The following is an 18,537-nucleotide window of genomic DNA, read 5'->3' as shown; positions in this document are numbered from 1 at the left end:
CTGAGTTTAACAATATGGAGGCATTGGGCATAGTTTACCAATCAAGCAGTCCCTGGTTGTCACCCCTGCATGTGCCCCCCGCCCCAATCCAATAGATGTTATTGACCCTGTGGAGATTACTGCTGTCTCAACGCAGATATGACACCTGAGCACTACCCCATTTTACACATACAGGATTTCTCAGCCCAGCTAGCTGGGTGCTCAGTTTTCTTGAAGGTTGACCTCATCTGAGGATACTATCAAATACCAGTACAAGAAGGAATTCTCAAATCTTCTTGTAAATCACCTCAATCTCACCATTCCAACATTCTCCAAACATACAGCCCACTACAGGGTGACACACCACATCTCCACCATTGCCCCCCACTAGTCTACAGCCACGCACGTCGTCTATCACCGGACAAACTTGCAATCGCTGTGATCACTCCTTTCAGTCTTTATGAAATCCTAAGTACAACCTTTGGGTTGAAAAATGCAGCACAATCCTTCCAGCGCTTGATGGTCACTGTTTGCAACGGTCTCGATTTTGTCTTTGCATACTTAGATGATATCCTTATTGCAAGCCAAAATGCAGAGCTATGTAAGCACCTAGTGACTCTTTTTGATAGATTGGAACAGTATGGTCTAGTAATCAATCCCACCAAGTGCATTTTTGGTATGACAGAAATCAACTTCATGGGACATTGAATCACAAATGCTACATCCATAGCCAGAAAAAGTGAAAGCTATCCTATCCTTTCCATGCCACACCACAAGCAAGGCTCCACATCAATTCATGGGCACGGTAAACTTTTACCATCACTTCATCCCTTCTGCAGCAAGAGTGACGAGACCCCTATACAAGGCACTGTCAAAAGAGGGTTCAAAAAAACAGGTGGAGTGGGACAGTACAATGACTTCAGTCTTCGAATCCACAAAACAAACCCTGGCTCAAGCAACCATGCTGTCCCATTCTCATATGTCAGCTTGGACTGTACTCACAGTTGACGCATCTGACACAGCCATTGGGAGCATTTTGGAATAACACATCAACAGTCAGTGGCGACTGCTCGCCTTCTTCAGTTGACACCTACGACCCCCTGAAGAGAAATACAGTGCTTTTGACAGGGAACTACTGGCTGTCCATCTAGGTGTCCGCCACTTTCACTATTTTGCTGTTAGCAGTGAGCGTTAAATGTATCTGAATTAACAAAACAGAAATAACTGGCGACTTAAGCCCTAATGTACATGAAGTGATAAACCTTTGGTAAATATATTCTTGTCTCTACTAGTTTGTGTATAGCTTAACAAAGCTATATCTGTATGGATCAATATGTATGTCTATTTGTACAGATCATAATCATCCTTTTACTGTCTACTTTTCCATGCTTGCATGAGTCAGATGGCATTTGTGAAGCTTTCCTGCCACCAATCCTTACCCATTTCCAAGTGAAGCAATATTTTTCCATTGCCAGATATGTTGTACATGGAAGACTGGAAATGGGCAACATTGCTTGCATGACAGTGATACATGTTTACAACCATTGTGTGATCTCAAGACAAAGATACACACACACAATTAGAAAGATAGAGGCAGATTTTTCTACAGCCGGAGCCTTCCTTGTCACCAGCTCTCACCTGTTTCCAAGCATGGTTTAATTTTCCCATGGCCAGACATACTTTCCATGGAAGACAAGAAATGGGCAATATTGCTTGATTGACGGTGATGCTCGTTGGCAACCATCGCGTAATGTCAAGACAAAGGTATACAGCATGCAAGCACACACACACAATTAGAAAGGCAGATAAACACAAATACGCTTGATGTAAATATTTACATGTAATACAAAAATGAAGAGTACAGAATAAAAAATAAAGTAAACAAAAGGATAAAGTGATAGTTATGTAATAAGATAACACCATCACATAACTCCTTTTCCTTACATTATTCCGTACTCTATATTTTGTATTTCATGTAAATATAAGTATTAAGGTTATTTGTGTTTATCAACTGAAAGGTGGACAGTTCCATACCAGCTCAACATGGATCGTTCTTATAACTAACTTTCAGAAACACCAGAGGTACCAGCACTCGAAGCGTTGGATTTTAAGTTCTCATCTATCTGAGCATTACTCTATGAATATCTATACTACGCTTACTTCTTGTTCTCAGGAATGGCTGTGTGGCGAGAAGTTTGCTTCCCAGTTACATGTTTCCAGGTTCATTAGCACTGCGTGGCGCCTAGGGCAGGTGTCTTCTACTCTACCCTCGAGCTGACCAAAGATTTGTGAGAGGATTTGGTAAACGGAAACAGAAAGAACGCTGTTGGATGGATATATATATATATATATATACACACACACACACACAGGTCATCGTTGACTTACGACCAATAGACTTTTCGATGATTGGCGAGCCAGCTCCCGGCAGCAATAATAAATAGTCCAGTTGAAATCCAATAAGCTTAATTTCTTAGAAATTAACCCATCGGCAAGACTTCCGCCCACCCCCACCCCAAAAACCACTCTTAAAATTTTTTTTTTTTCTCACACAACACCCCTTTTGGGCTATGGGGAATACGAATCTGCCAAAAAATTAGTGAAAATCGACATTTCTAAATTACCACCACCCCATTTCCTTCAATTTAAACTTTTTTCGCAATTTTCTTTCTTCAAAATATGCGGAAAAATCCGGAGATTATAATTCTGAAAAAAATTTCCAAAAATCTTTGTAAAATTATTTTTAAGAATTTTTTTTTTTTCTAAATATGCAGGAAAATACGGACATCATGATTTGGACAAAAATTTCAAAACATTTCTGTACATACGGTTACAGGGTTAGGGTTAGGGTTAGAGTTAAGGTTTTAGGATTAGGGTTAGGGTGTTAGGGTTGGGGAAAAAAGTCAAAATTGAAGAAATTGGGGGGGGGGGGATTTCACAATGCCAATTTTGGCAATTTTTCGGAGCTTTCGTATCCGAAATCGGGGATTTTTTTGGGGAAAAAAAATTACAAAAATAAACAAATCTGGGAGAAAATGGGGGAGGGGCGAAAGTCTTTCCAAACCATCTACGGATGATGTCAGCTAACAAACGCTTCCCCTAGGTTTGGTTGTCGATCACCATTAAGTTGGATGACTATCCCGTCGCAGAGACATCGAGGCAACCGGAAAGATTTCATCCTCCACCCCATTTTCTCGCAAAGTGTTATTTTTTTAAAAAGTTTTTTTTCTCCCCCAAAACTCACGTTTTCCAATTTTCTATGGCCAGAATCCCATCCTAATGCCAGCCCTTGCCTTTTTCCGAGCAAGGTAATATTTTCCCATGGCCTGGCATGTTCTCGCAGAATATTGGAAATAAGTGACATTGCTTGTATGGCAGTCACAATCATATTACAAAGAGCACATGCAGTCAAGATGAGACGCAAGACACTCACAAAGCTTTTGTCAGCCCCAGAGCAATAGTAGAAGATAATTATCTGAATAGCAGTGCAATGGGATTGAACCCGAGATCACATGGTTGGGAAGCAAGCTTCTCAACTATACAGCAACGCCTCTACATGTATGTGTGTGTGTGTGTCTGCGCGCGCGCGGACGTGTGAGAGAGAAAGAGAGTATTTGTATTTTTTCATTAAAGCATGGATTGTTAAATCCCTTCTTCACGAAAGATGTAATATAATTTTTAAGGATAAAAAAAAGGGCCTTAAAATTTTAAATTTCTTATTTTGAACATCAAACATTAAGAATCTTCACTTCCACCAACCAAAAAAAGTATATACTACAAACTTTTAGAATTACTCGTATAACTTGATTAGGGTTACAAGAAAATACGGGTGTGCGCTTAACAGGTGTGTATTTACGAACATATACAAAGTGTGTGTGTCTGTGTGTGTATAGTCAACGGATGAGATCCAGAGATTCTCGGTATAGAAAATACTTAGTAGCGCTCAATTGATTCAAACTTGGACACCAATGTCTTTACGAGGGACTAAATCCGCGGGGTAAAGAATGGCTATAAGAGGAATCAAGGAGTAGATATGGAAGCTTATTTTGTATATCAAACCCAAGCTGTTATGTTTAATTGTTTATCTGCATAACAGCCTATATACATATATTACACTTGTGTGACCCGCTCCACTTTTTTCCTCGTAAATGGATATTTTTTAGTGAAATTTTCTACAAATACGCCTCAAATAGTGTAAATTCTGACTATCGGAATTTGTTGGGAAAACCAAAAAAACCCCCAGAACTGGTGGGCTCATACACATATATACTGACACCTGTCACATAGCTTTACAAATTATGTCAGTATGTATCTGTGTGTGTGCTCAGTGTTTTTCTTCTCACGTCAAATTCTGTTATAATTATAATTTACACACCCTGAAAAGTATTTGTTGAAAATTTCATTAAAAAATATCCATTTTCCTCAAAGTTAGGAGGCAACAAAGGCAAGTCGTGTGAATTTTCCGAAACTCCTCTTCTCACACGCAGAAAAAAATTTTTTTTCTTTCATAACAAATTTCTATATAATTGGAATCTACACCATCCAAAGCGTATTTATACAAAATTTCATTATAAAATATCCTTTTTTCTGGAAGTTATAAGAAAACAAAATCATATTGTTTGCATTTGCAATTACGTTTTGTATTTTCATTCTCAAGAAAGTGAAACCACACTATTTGGAAATAATTAATTATTTATTACAAGTTAATTATTAGATATTCGCGTTTCTTTGCCCATACAATTTATATATATATATGTATATATACTTATATAAACACACATTTATAAAACACTAGTGGATAGAGATTCCGTAAAAACTGTTTTGATTTACATACATATACGTTTGTACATATGTATGTGTATATATACAAACATATTGTATGCATGTACGTAAATATATATGAATATACATACATAATTTATGTATATACATAAATATATACGTATATACATATGCATGTATACTTATATATATATATATGATATTCCTTACATGGATAAAAAGACCATTTTTAAAAAGGCAAAAAAAAAAAGGCAACCCTCTTTCCCAAACAAATGCGTAATAATAACTTAAACGAATACGTGCCAAAAAATATAGGTAAATCAAAATTTACCAAAATATACACTGAATAAAAGTAAAGATAAGAGGGAAAACATGAACCGCATCAACAGTCCATCCACAATACTCCCCTTAACAAAACTAACGCAACAATACTATGGGCCTGTTGTTATAATCCTAAGTGCCTTACCGTGGAAAGCTGGTGACATCCAAGTATTTTATAATAATCCTCATCCGGATTAAATTCATAATTTAAAACATCGGTCATGTTAAACGAAATTCCACACAGTGGGAAGGAGAGAAAACGAACAGGTTGACTATGAAAGAATGAATGGGAGAGAGCGAAGAAGCGACAGTCACACGCACCGCGAAGACGTTCCTGGGCCAGAACTAAGAATAGGTGACCCGATTCTTGGTAAATGAACATGAATGACAACAGTTACGACATAAACAATAATAACAGTATTTTTTTGTTTGTTTCTTTATAAAAGTAGTTTCGAATTTAAAAATAAAATCTATTTATTGATGATAGGAATTATGTTACTGCAAATTCATTGATATAATTAAATTTGTATCGATTATATATTAATAAAGACTTACTTTCGTACATGCTTGATGTGTGTGTGTGTCTGTGGTTGTGTGTATGTGAGTGTGTATCGCACGTATGTGTGTGTGTGTGTAAGTCAACTCTTATATAAGTGTATTTACAAACATGTCCCTCTTCACTGAGTATTTGTATGAATATGCATGATTCGATTCAAAACTATGTACACACATATTTCTGACCGTGCACACAGGCACGCACGCACACGCACAAACACACACACACACACACAAACACACACACACATACACACATACACACACACACACACACATACGAGCAGAGATACCCGGCGTTGCTCGGGATTAAAATGGCATAGTTTTTTTTAATTGTTTTACTTCTTTCAGTAATGTGACTGCGGCCATGCTGGATCACCACCTTTAGTCGAACAAATCGACAACAGGATTTATTCTTTATAAGCCTCGTACCTATTCTATCAGTGTCTTTTGCCAAAAGGCTAAGTTAGTTACGGAGACGCAAGCACAGTAACATTGGTTGTTGAGCGATGGTGGAGGTACAAACACAAACACACACGCACACGCACGCACACACATACACACATACACACACAAATATACATCTATTTACGACAGTCTTCTTTCAGTTTCCTGGGACAAAATCCACTGAGAAGGCTTTGGTCAGCATGAGGCTATAATATATATACACACACACACACACACACACACACACACATATATATATATATATATTATATATATATATATATGTGTGTGTATGTATGTATGTATGTATGTATCCATATATATAGGTATATTTAATCCATATATATATAAGTATATATATATATATATATATATATATATATATATGTAAATAAGTATATATATATATATATATGTATAAATGTATGTATAAATATATCCATATAGCATCTCCAAACCTTCTAATATATATCCATATATACATACATACATACATACATATACATACATATATAGAGAAGAACCACCTTTTATCAATTCAACAATGAAATAACAATGATATAATTAAATTATACCATATCGAAAGAATTAGATATACGATAAAAAACATATACCAATAATTAAGTAAAGTATAAAATATAAATAAAAAGTATATAATTGTAAAAGCACTACACGTGTTTTGTGGCTATATTTTCAAACTGAAAACATTAAAATCAATTCAATTTAAATATAGTCACTCTTCAGGTCCAAGATAAAAACAATAAAATAATTAAATAAATAAATATACGTCTATAATCTTGTAAGAAATATTCCCTAATATTATTATTATTATTATGATTATTATTATTATTATCATATATGAGAAAAACGACCTTGGTCCAATGGACGGTGCTGAGTTGTCGAACATTTAAACCAAATTTTCTCAAAACAACTTGTCCGACCATTCCATAGGCCTCCTCTTTGAGAAACACTGATTTAACTTAAATTCGAGACACCACCAAAGGAAGAAATAAAGATAGACTTTTTTCTATTCCAAAGAAAAACGATTTTATTCACACAAATATGCAACCGAAGAGTTTAAAGTACCAGTAATGATAAGGCTGTTGACTGGGAGAACACAAACATGGTTTAAATAGTAAGCTTGGCAGGAAAGAAACGTGCCTTTAAGCAGTACAAAAACAACAAAAAATAGAAGGTGCAGTTATGTACAGGTTGACAAGAAAAGCAGGACAAAAACGGCTTTATCGATCGCATTCTCACCTTTTTTGGTATTAATGCTCATAAATGATAGGTAATGACAAAAATAAACTAAAGTTTATCAATATTCAAGGAAATCAAAAAATGGAAATACAGTTGATGAATAACAATTGATTTACATCAATTATCATTTATTAATTAATTACAAAAAGACAGAATCTCAACTTACAGCTGTTTCCATTAGAGTGATTCTCTAGTTTAACCACAACAATGATAATAATAGTTATCATTGTAAGCTATTAGTTATACCAATTTGAATCAAAGCAGAAAAGTAAATAAAATAGACAAAAAGGAAAAGAAGAAAAAGGAGAAAGTGAGAATGGTGATAATCAGTTGATGCTACATGCTGACCCACTGTGAAATATTCGACTGACTAGAATTTAGAAATAAAATAGGGGTAGTTATAATATTTAGTGATACATTCCAGTATATGGAAGGAAGGCATGGGTTAAATATATAATAACTATATGAGCAAATTGGTTAAGTCAAAAAATAAAATAAAAAAGTAAGAAATATAATTCAAAACACTGGTAGTTATAGAACTAAGTAATAACAGTTGACTATAATTTATTATTTATTGATTTTGTATGTATTTTACTTATTATTATAAGTATGCAGTATACCTGAAACATCCCTGGGTCTGGAGTAGGATAGGTCTGGACAGTTAGAATATACTATTGGTCAGTTAATTTTCAAACACAAAAGGCTGGCCATAAAGACACCGTTACTCGCTGGAGTAAAAAAGGTAAATAATGGATATATGCTGGAAGGGGCCATGCGTTGCTTGTATCAGTGAGTGTTAGAAATGTATAAAGTGGAATGGGACAGTGATGAGTATTTGTGGTTAAGGGGAGGCAATTATTGATTTATCAAGTAATTTCGATGCTTATGTATGTATGTCACTAGAGGTTAAGAAAGTATAGCCACTGTTAAATTATGTTATGCAACATGCATAGATGAGTGGGCTATATCTAATTTATAATATTACACACTCCAATAAACAATGTTATAATATATATTTTTATATACATACACAAACATACACAAATACACACACACACACACACACACACGTCTGTACGTTTTAGTGTATATATGTATGGTTTAGTATGTACATATGCTGCTAAATGTATATGTAATCCAACGTGAAAATTTAAAATTTTTAAATTGTATATAACTTTTAATGTATTAATTGATTTATATTTTATATTTTACTAATAATTATTTACCCTATATATTTATAAACATCTTTTATAATAAGATGATTTTATACTGATATTTGTTCATTGCATGCTACCAGTCATTGTAAAGACCGTTGGTTGAAAGGACCAATGAAACAAAACCATTTTGTTTATCCATTAAGCTTAGTGTATATATTTGCGTATAACCTTGTTTCTGTTCCATTCCACACAAAACTGTCCGATGAACAAAAACGAGAAACTCTGAGTAACAGTTTTTGTGATATTTTTGCTGCTTTTCAATAAAGTATCATCATCATCATCACCATCATCATTTAACGTCCGCTTTCCATGCTAGCATGGGTTGGACGGTTCAACTGGGGTCTGGGGAGCCCGAAGGCTGCACCAGGCCAGTCAGATCTGGCAGTGTTTCTACAGCTGGATGCCCTTCCTAATATATATTTATATATATATACATACATACACATTCCCATACATTTTTTGTATCATCATCATCGTGAGTGAAAATGACTAAATTGTTTTGGTAAATATCAAAAGTAAAATAAAGTGGATTATAGAGTTTATCAGATATCAAAAAAGGGGTGGTCAAGGGGACTAGCTAGAATCTAGGAGGGTGGTGTGTATAACAGTGCATGTATATATTTATCTTGCTGCACCCCTTCACACACATATGGGTACTCATAAGTCTACATACATACATCCATGGATGTACTTGTGTATCCACAAATAGCCATATAGATATAGAAATATATTCATGTGCACACATAAATATATAGCTGTGTAAATTATCAGGTCATCCTATAAGTTCTGTTCGAATTTTGAATAAAGAAAACAAGTGATCAAATGTTATATTTAATTGAAATTTAATCATCAATGTACTTTCCTGGATTATCTATGACTTAATCCCATCAATGTAAAACTCTTTTGGCTTCAAAGCAATTAACTCTGAAATGTCAGTTTTGAACTCCTCTGGGCTTGTGAAAGTTATGTCCCCAAATGATTCTGCAAACTAAGAAACAAATGGTAGTCTGAAGGAGCAAGGTTGGGAGAATAAGGTGGATGAGGAAATTTTTTCCCAACCAAGCTCTTTAATCTTCTGTGATGTGTTGTGTGGGGTCACGTATCATCCTGATGAAACATCACTCTTTTTTGATTCACTAAAGCAGGTCATTTTTTTCTACAAAGCTTGGTTCAAATGCTCTAATTGCTGACAGTAGACTTGAGCATTGATTGTTGCATCAGGTGGTAACAATTCAAAGTGAATTACTCCCTTGCAATTCCACCAGATAGAGAGAAGAACCTTTTTTCCATGAAGTTCCCTTCTTGGTTGTGTTTGAGCTTTTTCCCTTTTAGCAAGCTACCGTTTACAATGTTTAACATTTCGAAAGAAGACCCATTTTCGTCACCAGTCACAAGTCTATCCAATAAGAGTGAAATGAGTTCGCGAGAATGGAGAGATGTCAACTCAGGATTTGCTGATGCTTTTGGACAATTCATTTTCCAAGTTTAGGAAATTTTCCAAGTTGTTGAAGATGACGATGAACAGTTGTATGGTTTGAACTAAGCTTTATTGCCAATTCTTCAACTGATAATGCAAGATTTTCTTCAAGTAATGCCTCAAGGAGCTTATCATCAAACTCAACTGGACACCCTGTTTGATCTTCATCTTCAAGGCTGAAATCTCCACTTCTGAATTTTGCAAACCATCTTCTGCAAGTTCTTTCATTCAAGCATTCTTTACCTTAAACTGAGTGTATGTTTCGAGTCGCTTCGGCAGCAGAGTTTCCTGTTTTGTACTCATAAAGCGTTATATGCCTTAAATGCTCTTTGGATACTTCCATGCTAGAAACAGTTTTAATCAAAGAAATTTTAATTCTATTATTCTGTAAAATTCTATTTAATTAGTTTAAATGTACACAAATGAATAAAAATAATTTTTAATTCCATGAGACATTCTAAAATACTATTAGATTTCATTCAATTTTAAAAACGGTAAAATCGGACAGAACTTATGGGATGACCTGATACTATTGAAAGAAATATAAGTTTATACCTATATGAGAGTGAAAAGTCTTTTTGTAATTAATTAATAAATGATAATTGATGTAAATCAATTGTTATTCATCAATTATATCTCCATTTTCCGAATTCCTGAGTGGTAAGTAGCTTGCTTACCAACCACATGGTTCCAGCTTCAGTCCCACAGCGTGGCACCTTGGGCAAGTGTCTTCTACTGTAGCCTCAGGCTGACCAAAGATTTGCGAGTGGATTTGGTAAACAGAAACTGAAAGAAGCCCATCGTATATATATATATATGTATGTATCTGTTTGTGTGTCTGTGTTTGTTCCCCTACTATTGCTTGACAACCAATGTTGGTGTGTTTACATCCCCATATCTTAGCAGTTTGGCGAAAGAGATCGATAGGATATGAACTAAGCTTACAAAGAATAAGCCCTGGGGTCGATTCATTCGGCTAAAGGTGGTGCTCTAGCATGGGTACAGTCAAATTACTGAAACAAATAAAAGAATTTAAAAATATATATACATACACACACACACATACACACACACATATATATATATATTTACTGTCACCAATCATCTCCCTGTTCTAGTTCTATTTCCTTTTCCAAGCTAGTATTCACTATTAATGATTTCTCTACTCATGTTCACTATTCATTGCATTTACCTCTGTCTTTATCTCTATCCATCTGTCCACTTTCCTTTCACACATAAACTTAGCTACCCATTTACCCTGTCCAATCCTCTGGATCACTTCTGTTCTGTCACCTTCTAACTTACCATATTCTTTCCTTTCCCTCTGGGCTAACCATATACCTCCTCTACTACAAGACATCTGTTTCTGCTCTATCATACTTTAACCTTTTGTCACCTGGCATAAAGCCACCTCCTTCAATGCTACCCAGCCCTCAGTTGAGTATTGTCTTGCAAGTTACTTGGTGGCTTCATAAATGCTGGTGCCACATAAAAAAAATCACCCAGTACACTTTGTGAGGTGGCTGGCATTATGAAGGGCATCAAGCCATAGAAACCATGTCAAAGCTGCCATTGAAGTTTGGCACTGTCGTCAGGCTCATTGGATCCTGTCAAACTCTCCTATCCATGCCAGCATGGAATATGGATGTTATATTACAATGACGACGACGACAATGTTGATGATATGAGGACATATGTCTCTGTGGGGGGTGGGTATGTTTGAATCTCCTTGTCTTAATATTGTGTGATAGGTGTGAATGAGTGTCCATCATACAAACAGAGTCATTCATTTTCAATGTTTTACAAAACCATGTCTGGCTGTGGGGAAATGTTACATTGTTTGGAAACAGGCCAGGATTGGCAATAGGGAAGGCATCTGACTGTTGAAAATCTGCTTCAATAAATACCACCGTCCAAGTATGGAAAGTGAACAATGATGATGATGGTGGTGGTGGTGGTGGTGGTGGTGGTGATAGTAGTGCTGCTGTTGCTGCGGCTGATGATGATGATACACACACACACACACACACACACACACACACACACACACACACACACAGACACACACACACACACACACACACACACACACACACACACATGCATATATATATATATACAGGGTGCAATGAGTAAATTGTCACCATTTTATAATTTTAATTTTGTGCATGTGCATTGTTTGTTTTTGATTTTGTTGACTACACAGTGTTGTAGGCTCAGTTGGGCACTGTCTGTGAGAAAAACAATTATCAGACTATTAGACTATTAGATTCAGACTTAAGTTCTCCCACATTGTGATACACATAAAACAGTAAGCTTCTTCAAGCACAGTTAATCTGACACAGTTCCCAGGGCATCTGCCCAACTGCACTTTGTGTATCTTGGAGGTTTCTCTAGAACATCCAGCTCCAGATGTACTTGGATCAATCCTATTCTTGTTTTCTTTTTTCTGGTGTCCATGTCATTGCAGTCTTTGCCTGATGTGTCACTCACAACAGCAAAATATGACCAGCCAGATGAAACCAATGCAGTGCCATGCTGTTTTACAACAACTGGGATTTGTTTCAGCGAATTCTCTCATTTGTAATCCTCTCTTGTCTTTGAGGATCTTCTGTAGGCAGAAGGTGGTGAGTTGTGTCCAGCTTCTTGACTACATTTGCTGCTGTTTTCTATAGGAAATAAATTTTCTAGTTGATCTGATCAATGGAACAGCCTGCTTGTGAAATTGATGTGCATGTGGCTGAGCACTCCACAGTTATGTGTACTTTTAATGTGGTTTACTGGCATGATACAGAGTGTGACAAGGCTGACCCTTTGAAATACAAGTACTACTCATTTTCGTCCGCTGAGTGGACTGGATCAATGTGAAATAAAGTATCTTGCTCTAGGACACAACATGTCACCAGGAATTGAACTCAGAACTTTATGATCGTGAGCCGAATACCCTAACTATTTAGCCATGTGCCTTCACTCTATAGGAGTTGTCCAACTTCAGTGTGTACTCTAGAACAGTTCCCAAATTGAGCTGTGGAAAGATCTAAGGTGGGGCAATAATGGAGTAGCTAAAAAGGGTCAATGGATGTGAAAAAAAAACCCCAAAATAGTGGGTTAATTAGATTAAGTTTTAATTGTGAAACATAGTTTTGAATTTGCTGCAGAAAGTGGTGTATGTTTGTGGTGGTGATTGGGAGCGGGGTGCTAAGAATGTGGTCTGGATGCCAAGGAGGCAGCAACCCCCAAAAGCTTGGTTCATCAAGTAATCATCGATTTATTTATTTTTCTATTTTTGTGATCATGTGCCATTGACTCTTCCTCCTTTGAAATCCATAGCCCTTCTGCACACCTCCATTGATGAGCTACTATATCCATCCTCTAAATCATCTTCAGGATCCTATATGTACAGGCTTGGTTGTACACACATATGCACGCACGCATGCACACACGCATGCATGCACACACGCACACATGCACACACGCACGCATGCACACACGCATGCATGCACACACGCACGCACGCACACACCCATGCATGCACACATGCACGCATGTACACACACACACGCATGCACACATGCACACATACATACATGCATTCATACACGCACGCATTCACACATGCATGCATGCACACACACACATGCACACACACATGCATGCACACACACAATATATACGAAGGGAAGTAAAGTATTATCTGCACTTTTGCCATAACATCTTAATTATTGTCACACTGGCTTCTGTGCATGCACGCTTATAGTTGGTACTATTGTGGTCATGTGATCGAAGTTCAAGCCTGATTGCATCATTTTTCTTTCTGGTTTTACAGTGTAAACATGGCCACTCCACTAACAATATGCACCAAAGAAGAACAAAGAGTAGTGATCCAAGAGATGGTAATGGTGAACTGGTTCACCATTACCATCTCTTGAAATTGCTGAATTTTCTCATCAGTGGTGCAGGTTGACAGGTGTCCTGCTTCCTCTTCATGTATCATACTTGTCTGGCCACATTTAAATGTCTCGATCCACTCATACACACTTCTATACAGTAGTGCGCTATCTCCATATTGTGCTAAAAGCCTCTGATGAATTTCAGCACCTGACACACCTTTCAACCAGAGAAATTGGATCACTATCACTGCTCTTTGTTCTTCTTTGGTGCACATTGGTAGTGGAGCAGCAATGCTTACACTGCTTAGCCACAAAGAAAAATGGTATGATGCGGCTCCGACCGGGTATTGTGTGTGTTTATTGAGCGAAAACACTTAAAGCTCCACAAGGCGACCCCTGTTGTACTCTTTTGCTCCACCTTTCTCTCACTCTCTCTTCCTATTTCTTGAGTAAAGCTGTGATGGACTGGCGTCTCGCCCAGCTGGGGGGAACACATACGCCACAGCAACCAGGAAACCAGGCCCATGAGCCTGGTTAGGCTTGAAAAGGGTGCATAAATTAAAAAAAACAAAAGAAAAATACATTATTGACTAAGAAAACAAAAATTAAATCACTTTAATGAGAGCCTTGTGCCTGGTGACAATGCAGATTTCCTTGACATTTTTCAGGCTTGAAGCAAATCGTTAACAGCACTAAAGCCACACTCACCCAAATAGGACTAAAATAAATAGAACAATTTTGGATCACAGGCCACACCACAATTTTCACCAAGCCCCAGCAGTGGAGCATATGCCCCATGTTAGAAATCACTGGTCTAAGCCAACAAAAAATGTAAGAAGTAGTGGCCTGATAAAAATCTAATTCCAACGGCTAAGACTACGCACCTTCATTGGTCAGTTAAAGTTGAGACAGTGTCACATGACAACTTGCTGGGGCTGACACTCATTGACGCTACATCGAAGAGGCCAGAGAACAGAAGAAAGAAGAAGAAAGAAGACATGCACCCAACACCAGAGCTGAAAACACCTCTGAAAGGGGGTGGACACCACGTCAAAATGGTAGAGGAGTAGGGGCTGAAACCAGACGTGGTTCCTCCTGATGATGTCTTGAGCTAACTGGATCCTATAAAGGAGCTGTTGTGGTAGCAGACCATGAAATATGGTTGAAATTCCTAGTGCCTGTCTGTGTTGTAATTTTAAGCAAGAGAAGACTCTAAATAACAATGAAGAATGTAATACTCATATTCAAAATGTGGATTATTGTTTGGTCATATTACCACAAGATTGACAATAAATCACACCCACCCACCATAAATTTTTTAATCCTTCTTAATATTTTGATTGTTGATTAAAGTGGATTAAAGTCATATACTGAAAAACTGATTCATAGTAAAACTAATACTTCTAAGTGAGGGATAATCCAGCTTTTGAATAAAATCTCATACACACACACACACACATACAGATGGATACACTCACACAAATACATACACACACACATACTTTCTCTTTCTGTCGCATACACACATACTCTCTCTGTCACACACACACACACATGCATGCATGCACACTTTTACTGGCTGAAGCCATGCTAGTCTCTGTACCATTAACTTGATTGCTAGTTCATTTGAAGCTCCTTCCTGATCCTCTCTCTGAATTTGATTCTGGTGAAGCAGCATGTTGGACAAAACTGCTCTTATTTGTAATTCCTTCTGTGATATGAGTTCATCTGATATCTCAGATAAAAATTTGTCTGAATGTTCTTTGAATATGTTCACATCCATAGCTTGTGACCCTTTGAAGTTTTTGGTCCCGGTATTGAAAAGCAGAATGCCACTGAAGCTGTTACAATATTAGGTACTTACTCTAGATTGAAAAGGTGGAATCTTTGGGGCAGGAAATGGTCTAGCATTCCATCCCAAAATTAGGTGCCACAATATAAAGGGTCTTCCATATATATATTTGTGTATATATATATATGTGTATATATATATATATCTATTATATAAAATCCGTTCTGTCTGTGTGTGGGTATGTCTTCTAGGATCTCAGGCATCCTCCATCCGATTGCGCTCAAATTTGATATGTAGATACCGACGGTATCAGGGCATGTATAAGTCTTGAAAAAATTACAAAAATCGATTCCAGGTGAGAATGTGATCGATAAAGCCGTGGGAACGTGCTTTTGTAAAATCGTTTTTCTTGGAATAGAAAAAAAGTCTATCTTTATTTCTTCTTTTGCTGGTGTCTCAAATTTAGGTTAAATCAGTGTTTCTCAAAAGGGAGGCCTATGGGACAGTCGGACAAGTTGTTTTGAGAAAATTTGGTTTATATGTTTGACAACTCAGCACCATCCATTGGACGGGGTGGGAGATTTTGCTCGTATATATATATATATAAGAATTTGTTTCAGGGATTGAAAATACTTCTGAGTGTCAAAGCATGTAGATGTTTTTAAATTTTATAATAGATTTATTCAAATACCAAACTGGTTTCGACAATTTTTTTGCTCAGTAGTAAAAATAAGTGATTAAAGGGTTTAGGAGAGTTTAAAATTACAAAGTAGAATTTGTAAAAACATATTTGAATGATTAAAAGTTTAAAAAATTGTCAAAACCAGTTTCGTATTTGAGTAGATCTATTACAAAATTTTAGAATGGCTACACATTTTGAGATTCAAGTGCATTTTCAAACTCCACAAAAATTCTCCTATATTTTTCCTGCATGAGAATACACTTCTTGTCTTTATACACATATATATATATATATATATATATATATATATATATATATATATATATATATATATATATATATATATATATATTATATATATGTAGGTCCCGGGTTGATTCGGGGTTAACCACAGTAAATAAGGTACTCAGTACATAGTAGAGTAAAATTAATTTATTATATAGAAGGAGCTTCTACAGGACTAGAACTGTTTCATTCAAGAGAAATCTTCAGGAAGCTAGTTAACAAGAATTGTATTGGCATTTATACATTTAGGCAGGTTTAAAGGGGTGTTGGTGGGGGACTTTTTGGGGGTAGGCATAGCGCAAAATATCATACTTGGGGGAGTGGTCAAGGAGTCAGTGTTAAATCAGATAGAAGAGTAAATAAAAAAATAAAAAAAATAAAAAAATATATAAAAAATATATATAAAAAAATATAAAAATATATATAAAAAAAGGGAATAGAGTTTTAGGTAAATAAGGAGATTCTCACTTATACCTATGCACATATGTATACATATATACACACACATACAAACATATACATATACATACACACATACGTACACACACACATATTACATATTATACACTTACACATACATATACATATCTACACATACACATATATGTATACATACACACACTCACATGCATACACGTATACACACATGTATATATACCACACACGACCACACATACATATACACACAGAAAATATATATACACATACACACACATACTCACATACACGCATACACACACATATGCACACACAGCACACTAGTCCCTATATACACATATATACACATACACACACATATACACACACATACATATACATACATATATATATATATATATATATATATAATATATATATATATATATATATATATACATATATATACATATGTGTACCTATGCATACCTACACATACACACTATATATACACATACAAATACAGACACATTCCCTAATTTTAATTTTATTATCTTCATTTATTACTTTTGTTATCTTTGATCGCTGGTCACAAACATCTTGGCTATGACAGCCAGTCCATTATCTGTCTACTGGAAAACAAGCACTCATTTACTCACGCACACTCTTTAGCACGTACACTCACTCATTCGCACACTCATACACATACACGCACGCACGCGTTATATTCATACATACATACATCTACATACATTCACGTATATACACATACGTACGCGTACCTACAGATTCATGTCTACACTCTTAGAAGTGTATATGTGTATATGTACATATACGTGTACGCTCGTGTGTTTATGTATATGTAGGTACGTAGAGTTATCTATGTGTGTATGTATTTGTACATGTGTGTAAGTATGTATATATATATATATATATATGTGTATATGTGTGTGTATTATATATGTATATATGTTATGTATATATATGTGTGTATATTGTATATATATATATATATATATATATATATATATATATATATATATTATATTATATATATATATATGTGTGTGTGTGTGTAAGTTTATATGTATGTATCCGTCCGTCTATATAATAGGTAACTGCACGTACATATACTTAATATTTATTATTTATTTTTTGAGTATGCATGTATGAATAACTGCGCGTATATATATTTTACTATTTAATATATGTATTTTACACATACTATACATATCTACACATACACATATATGTATACATACACACACTCACATGCATACACGTATACACACATGTATAATACACACACGACTGTAAGGGCAGGGAAAGAAACACCTGCAAATTCTCCTGAGGGGGGACTGCTGTACGGCGTTGAAGGTGCAAACTGTCGCTTTGCACATCGGAGGCCCTACCAAAACCGCACGGACGCGAGA

The 18,537-nt window shown here is 35.9% G+C and overlaps 1 protein-coding gene and 1 long non-coding RNA gene across 3 annotated transcripts in view; one reads left to right on the top strand and one right to left on the bottom strand.

Annotated features, from left to right (window-relative positions):
• The window catches only part of LOC115210749 (J domain-containing protein), a 44,705-nt gene extending 39,232 nt beyond the window's left edge, over nt 1–5,473 (bottom strand). Inside the window, exon 1 of one of the 2 annotated variants that reach the window (XM_036502246.1) lies at nt 5,228–5,473. In XM_036502246.1, the coding sequence (XP_036358139.1) occupies nt 5,228–5,464 (237 nt within the window). In that variant the 5' untranslated portion in view covers nt 5,465–5,473. The remainder of the gene's footprint in view (nt 1–5,227) is intronic. The other variant, XM_029779462.2, reaches the window with a different exon arrangement.
• A 9,449-nt stretch (nt 5,474–14,922) lies between these two features.
• LOC118763261 overlaps nt 14,923–18,537 on the top strand; it is a 26,156-nt gene continuing 22,541 nt past the window's right edge. Inside the window, exon 1 of the long non-coding RNA XR_004999012.1 lies at nt 14,923–15,102. This is a non-coding gene — a long non-coding RNA (uncharacterized LOC118763261). The remainder of the gene's footprint in view (nt 15,103–18,537) is intronic.

The sequence above is a fragment of the Octopus sinensis genome, linkage group LG4 (genome assembly GCF_006345805.1).
Source record: "Octopus sinensis linkage group LG4, ASM634580v1, whole genome shotgun sequence".
Lineage (NCBI taxonomy): Eukaryota > Metazoa > Mollusca > Cephalopoda > Octopoda > Octopodidae > Octopus > Octopus sinensis.
The sequence above is the reverse complement of the archived record's forward strand: the minus strand, read 5'-3'. Positions and strand labels throughout refer to the sequence as shown.